The sequence below is a fragment of the Watersipora subatra genome, chromosome 5, assembly GCF_963576615.1.
Source record: "Watersipora subatra chromosome 5, tzWatSuba1.1, whole genome shotgun sequence".
In the NCBI taxonomy this organism is placed as follows: Eukaryota; Metazoa; Bryozoa; class Gymnolaemata; order Cheilostomatida; family Watersiporidae; genus Watersipora; species Watersipora subatra.
Window position 1 is genome coordinate 33,096,412 of NC_088712.1, and position 19,377 is coordinate 33,115,788.

The 19,377-nt window shown below is 37.3% G+C and overlaps 1 protein-coding gene across 1 annotated transcript in view; it reads right to left on the reverse strand.

Moving 5' to 3' along the window:
• Window positions 1-19,377, reverse strand: part of LOC137397289 (protein bark beetle-like) — a 163,939-nt gene that overhangs the window by 24,399 nt on the left and 120,163 nt on the right. The window contains 11 exon segments of the mRNA XM_068083579.1: window positions 718-929; window positions 1,385-1,509; window positions 4,641-4,759; window positions 4,959-5,144; window positions 7,695-7,850; window positions 9,915-10,022; window positions 10,306-10,456; window positions 12,476-12,586; window positions 13,234-13,457; window positions 17,036-17,215; window positions 18,054-18,272. Of these exon segments, the coding sequence (XP_067939680.1) occupies window positions 718-929; window positions 1,385-1,509; window positions 4,641-4,759; window positions 4,959-5,144; window positions 7,695-7,850; window positions 9,915-10,022; window positions 10,306-10,456; window positions 12,476-12,586; window positions 13,234-13,457; window positions 17,036-17,215; window positions 18,054-18,272 (1,791 nt within the window).

Below are 19,377 nucleotides of genomic sequence, written 5' to 3' on the forward strand. Positions count from 1 at the left end.
ATTGCGCTGATACTTTTATTGTGTATGATGGTACAGGTCTTGGACTATACCAATTGCAAAAGCTGCTAAACTCGTGCTCGCTAAAATAAAAAATTGTTTAGCCAATTAAAAGCGTTTCGTCGACAAATTCGGTGTGCATGCACAGCTCAGATAATTCTATCATATTCGGCCAAATAAATCTGTGAATTTCGTGATTTCGGTTAGATTGAACGAATAATTCGTTACGTGAGGTCTTACCTTTAGCTGGCTTTGGACAGACAATTGTTATAGTAAAGATTTAGACTAGCTTAATTTTTTTAATTAATTAGGTAAAGACAAGGCCAATGGCAACTACACCTGCAACTGTCTATAAGCTGTTTTAATTCTTCAACAAATGTGTAATAAAAAGCAAGAAATGTTTTCCAACAATCCATTTTAGCATTTAGCATTTTAGCTCTGCCTCGAGCATTCAAATATTTGAATTATGCATTGGCCGGAGACCCACCAAAATAAAAAAAACACCTTTATTTAAAAGTTGGAATGGTAAATGTTGTACATGCTTATTAAAAATAAATTTTCTGTACAAAATATTTCATTACCCATGCAATCCTGGGCATTCATTAGTAATGAATAGACACTCATAATGTCCAGCTTCACCCATGACAAACAGAAGTGAAATGGTAGAATTAGATCTATAGCGCTCTAGCTACATCAAATAGAAGTCATAAAGTTACACACCTTTCTCATAAGAACCTTCCATCTGAGGTAGAGATATATTGTCAGGGTAAAAGTTGGCGTAGTTGATCATGCTGAGGTTAGTATCATCTCTATAGTCATGCATACGAGCGCGTATTACCAGCTCCGTGTTATCCACCCCTATCTTATGACCCCAGTAATTATACTGCGCATCCACCTGCATACTCGGGTCTCTTGTCGGCTTTTCATTAGTACTAAAACACAGGGAATCAGAAAATAACGTGTGACAATCCAAGGCTTGAGATGGCAGTACAAGTTTTCATATGAGTACTATGGACCCTGTTATCATATTCACATTATAGTCTAGCCATAAGTACTGTCATTGTTAACATCCCTCTAGTATCCAGGAAATAGTAAAAGTTGACGGCACTGTTCCGCTCTTCTATTGTTACAGATTTCCACAAAAACATAAATAATTTTCTCTAACTGAAAGGATTAACTACTAAAAGAATTGCATTTATTTTCTTCATCTATTTTAACATATCACTAAACAATAATAATAATAATAGACACTGAAAGGTACGATATGTACTCTGTGACAGACAAGGTGGCTAACAGGATACATAGCCTCAGTATCTATGAATAGCTCCTCACCGAACAAACTAAATTTCACCAAGCTAACCTTGTCCTGTCGTGGGTGGAGACTAACCTTGTCCTGTTGTGGGTGGAGAGCTCAAAGTAGAAGCGATTTTCAAACCAGTTGTTACGAATCCTCTTGTTACTATAGTGTCCAGCAGAGTAAAGCATTGTGTTGTTGCCTCCATGCTGTGAGTCCTGTTGTAAGATAAATATTACCAATAGAGTTATTTCATCACACCATGTTATGCTACTAGAGTTATCTCACCACACTATGTTATGCTACTAGAGTTATCTCATCACACTATGTTAGGCTACTAGAGTTATCTCATCACACTATGTTATGCTACTAAAGTTATCTCATCACACCATGTTATGCTACTAGAGTTATCTCACCATACTATGTTATGCTACTAGAGTTATCTCATCACACTATGTTAGGCTACTAGAGTTATCTCATCACACTATGTTATGCTACTAGAGTTATCTCATCACACCATGTTATGCCACTAGAGTTATCTCATCACACTATGTTAGGCTACTAGAGTTATCTCATCACACTATGTTATGCTACTAGAGTTATCTCATCACACCATGTTATGCTACTAGAGTTATCTCATCACACTATGTTAGGCTACTAGAGTTATCTCATCACACTATGTTATGCTACTAGAGTTATCTCATCACACCATGTTATGCTACTAGAGTTATCTCATCACAATATGTTATGCTACTAGAGTTATCTCATCACATTATGTTAGGCTACTAGAGTTATCTCAACACACTATGTTAGGCTGCTAGAGTTATCTCATCACACTATGTTAGGCTACTAGAGTTATCTCATCACACCATGTTATGCTACTAGAGTTACCTCATCACACCATGTTATGTCTGAGTAAGCATTGTACTGTAATTTTTATTTGTCATTATTACTGCTATTAATTCTTTGAAGAGCAAATTTATTTATGGAGCTGCCCTTTTCATGGAAAAAATTTTTCCGAAAAAATTCTCGATTTGTTTTACATTCACCGTTTTGGTCATAAATAACCGGACATAACCATTTTGGTCTAAATTATAATGCTTGCAATTAACCATAGGTTAATTGCAAGCATTATAAATCAATTGGTAAGAGGTATCTCTCTTTCCAATGCATATTTATTTAGAGATCTACGTTAAGTTGAAAGTAAGTTGTAGCAAATTTCTTACATCTAAAAGGGTTAATGCCACTCTGCCCAAAAGAGAGTGCAAAATATAGTTAACATTCGCTTCATCTTTTGAAACTCGTTAAATTTATCTTCCCAAAATTCTGACGAGCTATTCAGAAATACTTTGCCACCCTCTATTTGAACATCACCTCTAATGAAATGCCACAGTAGGAGAAGGGTTAAGGAATAGAGCACCATGGCATTGAAATTAGGGTTTTACCGTAGGTTATAATGGTCAATAAAACCTATTTAGAAGATTTAAAAAAATTGAGCTGCCACCCCAACAGCATTTGGTGAAATTAAAAGTTACCGGGTCTTTATCTCAATAACTTAACTCTATACTTGTAGTTAGTACAGCTATGAAATTATTATTATCCTTATATCTGGAATAACGTAAAATAATTTAGAAATAAAAGTGTCTCAGCGATAATTACAGCTTCTCAGTAGACCAAACAGCCCTCGGTGCCGCATCATGGTATGGAGTGAGCGTCTGTGAGTCTATCTAGCTGTCAGTTAGTGACCACTAGCGCTATTAAAGGGTTTTAATGTCTTACATAAATTACTGTAATTTTATCTTAGCGTTTTTGAACCTAAAATCTAGTCATGACATCTACCATAACAATCCAATTGTGTTGGAGCTGTCTTTAAATTCTAAAAATGGTTCGATGTGATTGTGGTAAAGGACATTTTTAAATTAAAACTGTTTTGATAATGTTCTCATAATGGTAAAGTACGTTCTTTTAACTCTTACTGGATGATTAATCTTCGATGAGGGCAAGTTATAATCACTGTCTACTTATCATGTATGTACTGTAAGTTATAATTACCGTCTACTTATCATGTATCTACTTTAAGTTATAATCACTGTCTACTTATCATGTATCTGCTGTAAGTTATAATCACTGTCTACTTATCATGTATCTACTGTAAGTTATAATCACTGTCTACTTATCATGTACATATTTATACTTGCTAAAATGCTGCAACAAAAATTTAAAAGTTCCAATGGAACTTATTCTTTTGCTACTCACGTAAAAGAATGCATTACTAAATGACAGACAATGAATTTGCTATGGCCATAGGAGGGAGGGTGTGACTTACCCTCTGCAAACAAGAGAGTCAGTAATAATGGTGTCAATCTTGTTAATCAATTGTTAATCTCTCTAACTACTCATGGTGTGGTGCTAATATCTCTAGCTATTCATGATGTGGTGCTAATCTCTCTAACTACTCATGATGAGGTACTAATCTCTCCAACTACTCATGATGTGGTGCTAATCTCTCTAGCTACTGATTCAGTGTTGCTAACTCTAAAATGTTTCACAACATAATACTAGTACTCAGCCAGTCAGGCAGTTCGTCATGTGTGATGACTATCTGAACAAATATTATTATAGCGAGAGGGTGATGAGTAAAAAACAACTTATAAACAATGGCAGGTAATGTAGTTGCCTGCCATTTGCCATTAGCCTGGCACATTGCCAATGACTAATTTAAGTAAGCTACTATCCGTATTGCTAAACTTACTAATAAGAGCAGTGAGAGCAAGCTTTAGTGACATTGTGCAACGCAAAGTGTTACGCATGTTTTAACCGAGATAGCAACTTATATCGCCTAATGAATCCATTGCATTTTCGAGTAGCTTAATTGGTTCGGTAAAGTTGGTTAATTAGTTGGTTAATATTCCAGGGTTAACGGGAGGTTGAGATCAAATACAGCACGAAGCGGATCTTTCATTCTTAGATTTTAATAGCTATAGCTGGGCAGACTGAACGACGACAGACTTTGAGATATATATAGGTTGGGAACTTTCCAGATGATTGTGACATAGTGGTAATTTCACGATGCAAAACACTATACTGCAGCAGCACTAACTCGGTGATTATTAGTTGAAACAATAATAATAATAAACAATAATGAAATGGTCTGCCAACATTTTCTTTCCAAACCATAGCATAATTAAAAATGCCACTAAACCCTACAAATAGAACACTGCTCTGCTGTTACCTACAACCAGTATACAGAGATTCTACTAGCTATGAAGGAACATCGACGGGTGAACACGTTACAGGCTTCAATAATAGAAACTGGAAAAAAAAATTACAAAGAGAGCTACAGACATACCTTAAATTTATCCCCAGGATAATTGCCGTAGAACTGGTTTAACTCTACCACCTGCTTTGCAACCTCCCCTGACCAAATGTCCATGCCATGAGCCCCCTGGTTGTGGTATAACGTGTTTCCTAAAAGCAGTTGACAATGGAAGGTCATTATAATGGAATGATCTACATGTTAACAATGTTAGTAGCTTCCTGTGGGAATACGGGCATTTAAACAACATAGTCAAGTGAAAACAAAAACAGAAAAATTTCAAACGGTTGAAAACAGCTTGAATGCTATAGGTCGAGAGACTGCGATGAAACCATAGAAACGGACACACACCTGTGAAGTTGAGGGCGGTGTATCGGAGGTCGACAGTGTTGAGGTTATCAACAACATTGTCAGCTATGTAGTTGAAGAGTACAAGCACTTCCTGGTACTGATTTCCATATACTCGCAGGGCTTCACCATTAATAGTCCGATAGAATATATTGTTGGAGACGTTGGCCCTGACCACCCGAGATGCCTCTATGAATCACAGGCTATATGTGAGAAACAACTACAGAGCTGACACAAAGGGTGATACCACAATTACAAAAAAAGAAACATCTAGAGAATCCAGCGTAGTATACTAGCTTATATACTCAAAGATGTTGTACTTTTTTAATCAAGAGTTGATCATAATTAGGTGGCGTAATTTATCCACGGGACGTGAATGGTAAACTCTGTCAGACAGTCGCACCAATCGAAGATTGCAATGACTTGCAAATATAACAGTATGAGTTTGTCATAAGCTTTCAAAGCCTTTTCTATGCATAAATACAATACATACATTTATCAAAGATTTCTACTGACCTACTGATAAAAATTTCCTAATTGCACCAGTGTGTTAGTCCTATTTTTTTTTTAAGCATTGTCACCAATGACGCGCAGTGAGAAACCTTCACCTTTTTACTAGTTTATGATTTTCTTTCTACTATCGGCGCGCATGAAATATTTACATCGCATAACATAATGCAATATCATAAAATATAGTTTATAGGCCTATAAATTAAGTATTTTATATGTATAAGCTTTTATTACTCCTACCAGCAGATCGCATCAATTTGAGCTTAGCTCAGACTACAGCACGACCTATCCGTGGTTCAAAAACTTTGAAAATTGACAACTAGGGTCGTGACCTATGTATTGGTGCTACCTATATAAAAGTATATACGGTAGCTTTCTTCCCACCAGATGTACACACAGGTATCTGATGTCTGATCATTTCCAAACAGATGAACACACAGGTATATAATATCTGATTGTTCCCAAACAGATATACACACAGGTATACGATATCTGATTGTTCCCAAATAGATGTACACACAGGTATACGATATCTGATTGACAGCTTGTTCAATTTTAAAGTGAAGTAAAGATGATTTGCCTAACTTTTTTCAGAAGAAGCTGATCTTACTTACCATAAAATCTCTAAGTGAAGGCCACCTCTAATTGAAGGCCACCTCTATTTGACTACCACCACGAGAGCAGGGTTAAAAAATAGAGCGCCACCCTCTATTTGAACAAGACCTCCAATTGACCAACACTTTGACTATCTTTGATCTTTATGAAACCCATAATATCAAGTGATGTGGAAAAGTGTCCACAAATCATATTAATAATTAATCGTTTATATTAATAACACTCAATTCTCTCGTTGTGTAACACCTAAGCTTTTCACTTTTTTTTCGTTAAAACTTTGAAAGCAACACCACAGAAATAATCAATAACAGTCTCAGGCTAATAGTAAATCCTTGTTTAATGCAGTCTTTTTACTTTGAAGTACGTGTACCTATATAAAAAATGGTATAAATTTACGTTGGTAGATGAACTTTGAAAGCAACACCATGGAAATAATTAATATCCGTCTCAGACTAAGAGTAGTTCCTTGTTTAACGCAGTCTCAATACTTCGAAGAACATGCATATGAAAACCGGTTTGCAAATTTTGGGCCAAAGGTTACATTTAGCGAGCAAACTTTTACGCGTTGCATTTGGGCTAAATGCAGCGCGTGAAAGTTTTGCTTTCCCTAACAATACCCTAATATTGACTAGCTCAGCAGTGCAGAAGAAAAGTTAAGGCCAAAAGATATTGTGGAAGGTATTGGACAACTAGAAGATGTTCGTTCCATCGAAAGCAACAAGCAGAACGCAGCTATCCGAGTAAACGATGAAAATATTTTTGTTTTAAAAACGTCAATTTTTTTCTGTATGTAATATAAGTATGGTTCGTTTATGTCACTTGATCATGACTATATATTTGTATCATTTGATAGATTATCATTATATAACTTACAAATATGCAGATTTGTAGCATGTTATTTAATAGCATCCTTGCGGCTATCTTAACGCGGCTTACAATGGATAAATGCTCCTAACTCAACTTCTATTTCACATAAAAAGCTAGTTTTGGCTGCAAACTGTAGCAAACATATCAATGAATGTTATGCAACATTGTTAAATATAGTTATAAAACAAAAATATGTCTTCAAATTTAAAGAAAAGTTCATAGAAAAGTAACTATAACTATAACTGACAACCCATTGATGATGAGCTAAATTTTCACAACTAAGAAGGCTGGATAAAACGAGAATAGGCGAGATCTTTGTTGAACAGTATGAGTGAGATGCGTGGAGGCTGGATGAAACAGGAGCGGTAATAGGAATAGGCGAGATCTTTGTTGAACAGTATGAGTGAGATGCGTGGAGGCTGGATGAAACAGGAGCGGTAACAGGAATAGGTGAGACCTTTGTTGAACAGTATGAGTGAGATGCGTGGAGGCTGGATGAAACAGGAGCGGTAACACGAATAGGCGAGACCTTTGTTGAACAGTATGAGTGAGATGCGTGAAGGCTGAAAATTGAGATCACTGAGAAGTCGAAACAGACATCTTCACCGACCGGTGAAAAACCAAAATGAGTTAGAGCATATGATGATCTGTTAGAAAAACTTCTATCACTAAAGGATCAATCCTGAAAAGAAAGAGAATGCGTTTGACTTCTGTTCTGACTAGATGACCAATAGCGATGCTACTCACTGCCATCGGCGCTTAGCCACACAGTGCAGCTACCATTGTTGTCGACAAACATGTTGTTGCTGATACTAAGGGCTCCAACATTTTGTGTCTCGATGAGAACATTGGCTGTCGAGGTGAGATTGAGGACATCTAGGCCGTTCTCCCTGAACACATTTCCTGTTAGAATGAAACGAGTTTTGAGATGCCAGTTTTTTATTAAAAGAGTTTAGTAGTAAATACAAGTAGTCATCATTTGACTACACCTATGGCTCACTTAAGGACTACTCAGAGTTACGATGTCATGATAAAAGTAGTCTTGATTTGACTACACTTATGGCTTAAAGACGGCTCGGCGTTATGTCATGTTAAAAGTAGTCTTGATTTGACTACACCTATGGCTCACTTAAAGATGGCTCGGAGTTATGATGTCATGATAAAAGTAGTCATCATTTGACTACACCTATGGCTCACTTAAAGACGGCTCAGAGTTACGATGTCATGTTAAAAATTGTGCAGTGTAAAAAATGTATAAAGAGGCTAAATCTATACTATAAGAAGAGCACTGTCCATTCGTCTATCCAAAGCCATGCCAAGAGCATTAAGAACAAATTAGCCTCACACGGGAATTGAACTCGAGTACAATTTTCAATTCAGCACTCCAACCACTACACCACAAATTACTATATCATACCTGTACTTAAACGAAAGGCAATCCAACCACTACACCAAAAATTACTATATCATACCTGTACTTAAATGAAAGGCACTCCAACCACTACACCAAATTACTATATCATACCTGTACTTAAATGAAAGGCACTCCAACCACTACACCACAAATTACTATATCATACCTGTACATAAATGAAAGGAAACAATCATCTGCATGCGTTGAGCCCGTAGAACTATTGACTACTCTAACTATAGTATTATTATACTATACTATTAGGTATAGTTAACCCTTTCGCGGGCAGAGCGACGTTTTTGTCGCTTTGCGATACGGCTGCTAATGGGCAGTGCGACATTTTTGTCGTTTCGGTAACGTACTTTATTATTGCAGTTTCTGGTTAGCTAAATGCCGTTTTTTGTTTACTTTTTTTACCAATAGCAAGCTAAGATATAGTAGTTTCGGTTAGCCTCAAAAATTGACTTCAAAGTTGAAAAAAGAACGATCGTTTTTAGCAGTGATGAATAAATACACTTTCAAAAAAAATTAGAAAATTGTTCCAAATAATTTATCAACTTTTATTTTTCTTGGTTCGGCTTTAGCTTTTCTTTACCGAATTTTTCGAGAGTTTGACTTTAGTTTACCGTCATGGCGACTTCTAAAAGAACCTCCCGAGATTATTCTAATAATGCCAGTACTAGTACCGAAATTACTATGAGATTCAGAGCTGACAGTGACTTTTTGGATTTAGTAGCAAGAGATGACAATGAATCAGGTTTGGATTGTGATTGGAATAACTTTACATCTGGAAGTGACAGTGATGAAAAGGCTGGTAGCAGTAATGATGAGGATGTGAGTAGGAATGATGCCGGTGCCTGGAAGAATATAACCAACATAAACAGAGATAAATCTCCTACAATTCAGCAGTTTATAGCAGTGACAGGCCCAGTATTTACTCCAGTAGATGCTCAACCAGTAGAGTATTTTGAAAAGTTTTTTGAGCCGGTCAATCCAGGAAGTAGATCTTTGTGGGAGCTCTTTGTTACACGAATAAGTACATGGTGCAAAGACTGTGATGTGGGCCTTTGTAAAGGAGAATGCTTTAGAAAATATCATTCGTAAATAGACAATTATTATGAAAAGCATATATGTTATGTTATACATTTTTATTTGTTTATAATATATATATATGCCTATAGACATATACATGTATACATATGCACCTTTAAACATAGATATATGCACATAATAACACACAGAAAAGTGTATAAACCTTTTAAATAAATTGATTTTTTGGAAAATTAATTCGCCCATGGGAGTCTGATTTAGTTTTGAAAATTCGCCCGCGAAAGGGTTAATAGGTCTATGATTGAGCCAATAAAAATATTAGAATATTAGAAAATACTAGAAGTAAAAATATTAGATATTATTGAATTAAAAACACCAAAGGTAACGAAATGCCGCTGCTAAAAATCTACCCTAAGTTAAATCAACCTAGGACACAGACTGCTTTGACAAAACAGACGCATACCATGTGACCTACCCTCCACCGATTCACACAATTTAGTAGTTACCTGTGACAACTATGCCAGGATTTGTCTCCCCAACCGTAGAGTAATGCATAGAGCTGCCATAATTCTTGTAAAACACATTTCCAATCACCTTGTGAACACCGTCATCACCTAATACAGACACAAAACACTGAGATTGTGACACCAAATGGACAAATCAAATGAGCATGGTTGACAAACACAAACAGTGATACGTTTTATACAAAAAATCCCCTGCAATTTCCGTCAATGTGGCTCAAAAAAATTTTTTGTAAATAACATTTAGCCTGGTCTTCAAAGCTTTGATTTTACATTGTACATACTTGAATAAATGCTACACGAACCACAGAGATATAGCATATACCTGAATGATTACTTGCGTTCCTACATAAATCATTAGAGAGACAATATATACCTGAATAACTGCTTGAGCTGGATGTAATTTCAGCTATGAAGCCATGCATCCCAGAGGCAGGACTAGCATGCAGATGCAATCCCATCTGATACTGTGGTTGTGTTTGTTGAAATTCTACATTATAATACTCGGTTGTCTTGTATACACTCTTCTTTTCCTACAAAACCTGATCCCTCAGTTACCTAGACAACAATAATGCAGTAAACTAGCGAATAACTACCGTAAACCCTTTATTTTTCAGCCCTTTCCTTAAAATGCCGCTTTGTTAGAGGAGACGTTCAAATAAAGGGTGGCCATGTATTTTTCAAACAATTTGCGAGAATGTTGAGAGGATAATTTTCAATTTTCGATTCACCCTTTCACGGGCAATCGAATGTCGCCTATATTTTGCACTCTCCTTCAGGCGGTGTGACAACCATTTTGGTTGCTAACTCATCTCCAACTTGTCATACTTCAACTCCCTAAATAAATATGCACAAGGAAGCTGATACATGCCTCTGCTAGTTGATATCTATTGCTCGCGATTAATCTACGGTGATCTGATAGCCAGCGTTGCAATTCTCAGATCACCGTAGATTAATCGCGATTAATCTACGGTGATCTGATAGCCAGCGTTGCAATTCTCAGATCACCGTAGATTAATCGCGATTAATCTACGGTTAATCGCGATTAATCTACGGTGATCTGATAGCCAGTGTTGCAATTTGCGTTGCGGTTTGTTGGAGCTTTAAATTTTTTATTTCTTTCTGAATTTGAAGGCATATTTCCATTTTATAACTATACTTAACACATTGCACTCATTGATATGTTTGCTACAGTTTGCAGCTAAAACTGGCATTTATGTGCAATAAAACAGGAGTTACGAGCGTCGATCCGTTGCAAGCTGAGTTCGGATTACCGTAATAATGCTACCAAATAATATGCTATAAATCCGTAAATTTATAAGTTTCATAATAATAATAAACCATCAAACGCTAAAAATATATATTCAAGAACAAGTGACATAAACAAACCATAATTATAATACATGCAGAAACAAAAATTAGCATCTAAAAACAAACTAACATTTTTAAAACAAAAATATTAGTTTGCTCAGCCAGTTGTGTTCTGATTGTTGCCTCCGTTTGAAACTATTTCATATTCTTATGGCTGTTCAGTAACTTCTACAATGTCTTCTGGCCTCAAACCGTCTTTTGCACAGCTGAGCTAGTAGATATTACCGTCCAAGCATTTTTTAGCAAAGCAAAACTTATAAGCGATGCAATTTTGAATAGAAACTTCTAGCGCTAATAAAGAGAAAATGCGTGTACTCAAAAGAGCCTTAAAATGTTAGCCTCAAAATTCATAAGAGCAAATTTTCCATTGTAAATGCGAAAACTTTTCCCCGCATTCATCGAAGTATCAAGACCGCATTAAATAATAACTACTATTAGCCTGATACAGTTACTAAATATTTCTATAGCAATGCAATCCAAATTTTCAACAGAAAAATCTAAAACCTTGAAAGTTTGAAAACAGTCTTCGATACAAACAAAAAGAATGAACGAATTAATTGTTATCAATGTAATCGAGTCATTATTAGAACGGTTTGGTGGAAACCTTTTTACTGATTACTTGCTATTATGGGTTCGTAAGGATAAGAATTTCAAATAGTTTTAATCAAATAGAAGTGACGTTCAAATAGAAGTAGCGTTCAAATAGAAGTGGCGTTCAATTAAAGGGTGGCGCTCTATTTTTTAACCTTTCTCCCATAGCGGCGGTCAAATAGAGGGGCGGGCGTTCAAATAAAATTGGCGTTCAAATACAGGTTTTATGGTAAGTTGCAGGGAAACCTGCAAGATTCAAATATGTAAACTGACCTGAAAGCAAAGTTGATTGTCACAATTTTATAAATGCACTTGACAGGTGATGCCAGAAGATTAACCTAAATTTATAAAAGCACTTGACAGGTGATGTCAGAAGATTAGCACAAGTTGCAATGTGAAGCTCAAGATATATTTGGCAAACAGTGAGTTGGTTTGTTGCAAAAGAATTAATAGTCATTTAGTGCTCAACACCTTTATGGCTATTGTTTCATCTGTAGTGTTAAGCAATGATCATGCTCTAAGACTATATATTTTCTCTACATACGCTTGGGACAATTTGATGGATTAGATATTAACTGATGTACCTGGTCAGTTGAGTTAGCCCTAATATCCTTAAGAAGGAGATGATTTACAAAGTCGGGACCATCATATACCTCCACTGAGTTTCTGCTGAAGTCATCCGAGAAAAGGTTCACCTTTGAAAAATACAAAATACAGCCTAAGACATGTATGCTAAAACTGAAGTTTTATTTTATTTTTTAGAAACTCTGTAAAGTTGATCAATGAATAGATGAGTTAAATATGTCCACAGACCTCTAGAATGTATCTAGCCTCTCTCCTCTAATTTTATATAGATGCAAGACTCTCCCCCTAACTTTATATAGATGCTAGCCCTTCCCCCCTAACTTTATATAGATGCTAGCCTCTCTCCTCTAATTTTATATAGATACTAGCCTTTCCCTCCTAACTTTATATAGATGCAAGCCTCTCCCCCTAACTTTATATAGATGCTAGCCCCTCCCCTAACTTTATATAGAGGAGTGAAATATGTCCACAGACTTCCAGAAGGTATCTATATGTGCTAGCCCCTCTCCTCTAATTTCATATAGATGCTAGCCCTTCCCCCTAACTTTATATAGATGCTAGACCATTTCCTCTAACTTTTTATAGATACTAGCTCCTCCCCTCTAACTTTATATACATTTTGCTATAAAATTGGGTAAATAAGAGCCTGCCTCATGTGTCACCATGTGAGTCACCTGACCTACAGCTGAGTAGCAATTAACATCGTCAATAAACTTCCAGCTGTCTGCATGCCAACGATTGAATCAATTTTGCTCACCTGCAAAAACCTAATGTTGAGTCGAGTTTTACGAATATTCCGAAAGACTTTGACACAGCTAACAGAGTCAAAGTCATACTTGTAATAGACTAGGACTCTCTCCTCTATGTCTATCACTTTCTCAGAGTCACACATGTCTACCATGCCAAAAACTCTGTACGGCAGACTTGAGGAGTTGAGAGTCTTGAACTGCGATTCATCTCCTCCCATCTCCCCGCTGAGCACTAAACACACAATTCAACTGCCTCATCAACATCGCCTACCAACAATCAACTGCTTATATGGTGTCAATAACAATACTAACCTGTTGTTAGGGGTGAGATCCTCATCAACATCGCCTACCAACAATCAACTACAGTCATACTTCAACTTACGAGCTTAATGCGTTCCGAGACTGAGCTCGTATGTCAATTTACTCGCATGTTGGTGCAATTAATTTATATATAGAATAATTAAATATATATTGATTGGTTTCCATACTCTAAAAAAGCAAATAAAACACTCAAAACAAGATATTGTAACAGAAAGAACATGTTGGTTATTGTCCTTACGTACTACATGCTTTCAAAAAGCAACAAATAAAAAATAATGCAAAGAAATGTGATTAATTAAAATGTAAAATTAAATACATACAATAGCAGTTAACACTCGCATTTGCCAGGGAGGGAGATATAAGTTATCCTTCGTTACAACAATTGACTTTGATAAATTTGGAATTTATCAGTGTTAAAAGACAAACTTAGAAGCAAACCTAAAAGCAAACTTTCATTTTCAACTGAACGTAATTAAAATTTCTTCGGCGTTCATAGTTTCAAGTTTCTCGCTGGTTAGCGAGAAATTTTTCCTTCTTTTCGCTTTCACGACTAGCCGGCCGTTTTAAGATAAACCTATCTAAGGACGTTTGCCTTTGTCGCCCTTGCAACATGTTGCGATTAGGACGAACACAAGTGTCCGTCACAAATGGTTAATGCACGACCACTAGCCAACTTGTCCGAATGTCTATTAAACAGTTTGGATAGATAGCGCCGGCCTTTTCACATAGCATCGTTTCAGTTACGCTGTCACCGGCCAATTGTTTGTCCAATGCCATCAGCGGTCGTGAAGATCGCTGCACCGTTTAGAAACTATGGTTAGTCCTTTTGCGAACTAAATGCTCTGAATATAATCCTTCTGTTTGATAATTATGAATGTATTTCTGTCATATTGCCGAGCTAGCTCAATCACGCATACACATTTCACATATTTTTCAATATTTTTCCGTTTAATATCGACTGTTACCATTTGCTTTTTCTTTGTATTATCTTTCATTTTACTGGCAAACTTTCGGTCTACGCACAGTACTTTTAATTCACATAATTCTGCACAGAAAATCGTGCACAAAAACACGGTACAACAGTATAACCTGAGCAGTTGAAAAATACAGAGTGAGCCTGTTCTCATAAAACACCTCCGGCATACTTGGCAACTGACTCAAATGCTCGTAACTCAAACATGGCTCGTATGTTAGTGCTAAAACTTGCTTGAAAGCTGGCTCGTATCTCAAGTTTCTCGTAAGTCGGAGCACTCGTAAGTTGAAGTATTACTGTACTCATATGGTATCAATAACAGTACTAACCTGTTGTTAGGGATGAAATTTTCTGTAGTTAACTGAAGGACATAGAATCGGAGAAGCATTCATATTCATTTGACGAAATACAACTGTTCAATACAGAGAATTTGTACTCACTTTTCATTTTAGATTGAAACAAAAGAAAGAGCAATTCATATATTTGAGTTTTATAGATAGCAAAAACAAATGCTCATAAATTTTTTCTGACCCATCTATCATTGGATTAAATAAACTTGTTAAAATTTTGCCAAACTTTCCTGACATCATTTTATATTTTCCAAATAATAAAAGTAACATTTATCACCTACAGCTGAACTAAAATTACTGCAATGAGATGAAACTCAGCTAAAATCGAGTATTAGTAACGGTCAAGCAGCATGGCTGCATATGAAAGGCTGCATGTTAAACAGCAGTTGGACAGCGTCCATGACAAACAAGTTGATGAGATAACAACATTAAATAATAATTTTATAGTCATAAAAGTAGATGAGAAAACTTTAATTCCTTCTGGAAGACTGCCAAATATATATTGAAGTAAGTTTTTAACATTTCACTCAAACCATGGAGCCAGCCACAAGTGATGAAATTGCCTGTAGACGCATAATTGTGGTTGCTTATACCACATTTAGTAAGGAGGTGCAACTAGAATGCTCCCTCATTAGTTAGGAGGTGAGACTAGAATGCTCCCACATTTAGTTAGGAAGTGCGACTAGAATGCTCCCACATTTAGTTAGGAGGTGTGACTAGAATGCTCCCACATCTAGTTAGGAGGCGCGACTAGAATGCTCCCACATCTAGTTAGGAGGTGTGACTAGAATGCCCCCACATTTAGTTAGGAAGTGCGACTAGAATGCTCCCACATTTAGTCAGGAGGTGTGACTAGAATGCTCCCACATTTAGTTAGGAGGTGTGACTAGAATGCTCCCACATTTAGTTAGGAGGTGTGACTAGAATGCCCCCACATTTAGCTAGGAGGCGCGACTAGAATGCTCCCACATTTAGTTAGGAGGTGTGAGTAGAATGCTCCCACATTTAGTTAGGCGGTGAGACTAGAATGCCCCCACATTTAGTTAGGAAGTGCGACTAGAATGCTCCCACATTTAGTTGGGAGGTGGGACTAGAATGCTCCCACATTAAGTTAGGAGGTGCGACTAGAATTCTCCCACATTTAGTTAGGAGGTGAGACTAGAATGCTCCCACATTTAGTTAGGAGGTGTGACTAGAACGCTCCCACATTTAGTTAGGAGGCGCGACTAGAATGCTCCCTCATTAGTTAGGAGGCGCGACTAGAATGCTCCCACATTTAGTTAGGAGGTGAGACTAGAATGCTCCCACATTAAGTTAGGAGGTGGGACTAGAATGCCCCCACATTTAGTTAGGAGGCGCGACTAGAATGCTCCCACATTAAGTTAGGAGGTGTGACTAGAATGCTCCCACATTTAGTTAGGAGGCGCGACTAGAATGCCCCCACATTTAGTTAGGAGGCGCGACTAGAATGCCCCCACATTTAGTTAGGAGGTGAGACTAGAATGCTCCCACATTTAGTTAGGAGGTGAGACTAGAATGCTCCCACATTTAGTTAGGAGGTGTGACTAGAATGCTCCCACATTTAGTTAGGAGGTGAGACTAGAATGCTCCCACATTTAGTTAGGAGGTGTGACTAGAACGCTCCCACATTTAGTTAGGAGGCGCGACTAGAATGCTCCCTCATTAGTTAGGAGGCGCAACTAGAATGCTCCCACATTTAGTTAGGAGGTGAGACTAGAATGCTCCTACATTTAGTTAGGAGGTGAGACTAGAATGCCCCCACATTTAGTTAGGAGGTGAGACTAGAATGCTCCCACATTTAGTTGGGAGGCGCGACTAGAATGCCCCTACATTTAGTTAGGAGGTGAGACTAGAATGCCCCCACATTTAATTAGAAGGTGAGACTAGAATGCTCCCACATTTAGTTAGGAGGCGCGACTAGAATGCCCCCACATTTAGTTAGGAGGTGAGACTAGAATGCTCCCACATTTAGTTAGGAGGTGGGACTAGAATGCTCCCACATTTAGTTAGGAGGTGAGACTAGAATGCTCCCACATTTAGTTAGGAGGCACGACTAGAATGCCCCCACATTTAGTTAGGAGGTGAGACTAGAATGCCCCCACATTTAGTTAGGAGGTGAGACTAGAATGCTCCCAGGAAACTAACCAAGAATATTGAGAGCCGAGCCAAGATTATTTTCAACTCTGCTGTTGAGAAGGAAGACATCAGAAAGAGGGGAGATGAAATCCAGTCCTCCGGACGCACAGTTGTGAATGTTGAGATTGTATGTAGATGGAGTCTGGTAGGTGGACATGATGGCCGAAACCTTGTTACCGTGTAACACTCCTGTCAAACCATTATTCCAGTGATTACCAACAGTTACTTGGCAGTGTTAGTCTGCAGTATTAGTAGATTTATATGCAGCCTAAACTCACACATGGTATAGAAATCTCACACATGATATAGAAATCTCACACATGATATAGAAATCTCAAACATGATATAGAAATCTCACACATGATATAGAAATCTCACACATGACAAAGAAACAGTGGAAACGCAAAGCTGACATTGCATATAAGTTTCATTGTAATACAAGAGGAAATAGAGCAACTATGTTGATGTGGTTATTTGTAATGTTAGTGTGATCACCGTGTTGGTGTTCATATGATTGCCACTATTGTCGGTGAGATCATCACGTTACTGTTCAAATGAGCACAACGATTGTTGGTGTGATCACCATGTAGATGTTTACACAAGTATGATCCCAATTATTGTTAGTATGATCACCATGTTGGTGTTCATATGATCATGAATAATGTTGATGTGAACACCATGTTGTTGTTGATATGATCACAAGTATTGTTGGTAAGATCAGATGTGGAAAGTGTTATTTTTGTAAAATCTTTTTACCTATAAATATAATAATGCGGGGACCAACAATATTCTACTTATATGATAAAAAACTCGGTCAAATATAGCTTCTATTGATGAGAAATTGAACATCTTGTCTGCTACACATTTTAAAATAATTCCTCCGCAAATAACACAAGTTAAGACTAAAAAACATAGCCCTTCTCTCAGCAACAAACCGCAATGAAATCTAGCAAATGCAACTTATTCCTTCTATACTAAAAGAGACTAACATCTGTCGATGAGCAGAAATTTGTAACAAAAAGCTTACCAGCTCCCATAATTTCTACATTTCGTAATGCAGACCTGGCCAATTTATTCCCATTGACTTCAGTAGTCTCTGTAGCAAATCGAATATTTCCCCAGTAGTCGTACTTAGAGTCAAGGTTGCGATCTCCACATCGGATAAAGACATATCCACGACGCTTGGAGCACTTCTGAAGGTTGTAGTTGATCTTCTGATCACAATCATCGATGTGATTCTCATCACCTAAGAGAATAAAAAACTGTAACACTATCCATAGCATCATCACCTGAGAGAGTGAAATACTGTAACACTATCCATAGCATCATCACCTGAGAGAGTGAAATACTGTAACACTATCCATAGCATCATCACCTAAGAGAGTGAAATACTGTAACACTATCCATAGCATCATCACCTAACAGAGTGGAATACTGTAACACTATCCATAGCATCATCACCTGAGAGAGTGAAATACTGTAACACTATCCATAGCATCATCACCTGAGAGAGTGAAATACTGTAACACTATCCATAGCATCATCACCTGAGAGAGTGAAATACTGTAACACTATCCATAGCATCATCACCTAAGAGAGTGAAATACTGTAACACTATCCATAGCATCATCACCTAACAGAGTGGAATACTGTAACACTATCCATAGCATCATCACCTGAGAGAGTGAAATACTGTAACACTATCCATAGCATCATCACCTAACAGAGTGGAATACTGTAACACTATCCATAGCATCATCACCTAACAGAGTGGAATACTGTAACACTATCCATAGCACCATCACCCGGGAGCGTGAAATACTGTAACACTATGCATAGAATCATCACCTGAGAGAAAGAAATACTGTAACACTACCCATAGCAAAATCGCCTAGAAGGATAGAATACTACAAGCTAAAAATCTACCATTCCCATCGGGTGATGTAGTGTCTGCTGCGGTTTTATACATATATTAACCACTACTCCATTTTGCACAAACAAGCGCAAAGGCGGAAGAGAATCAAAATCTGACAACTCAAGCAAGCTGTTGCCGAAGAACTGCTTGAAACTGTGCCAATTCGTACATGGCTGCTTTCTGTTCTGAGATCAGAGAAAGAAAAACCATGGATATCAAATCTAAGGTCTTCATTTGTCTAAAAAGACTTCCAGTTCGGGTTATGTCCTCTCTCAATACTTGTACGGACAAGTGCAGTGAGGTAACTATAAAAACATAAGGTACTTGTATGAACTAGTGTAGTGAGGTAGCTATAGAAACATACAAGTGCAATGCTTTAGCCTCCCTTTGTCTGAGTGGAAAGCCAAAGAGAGAAATTCGAACATAGTTTTAACAG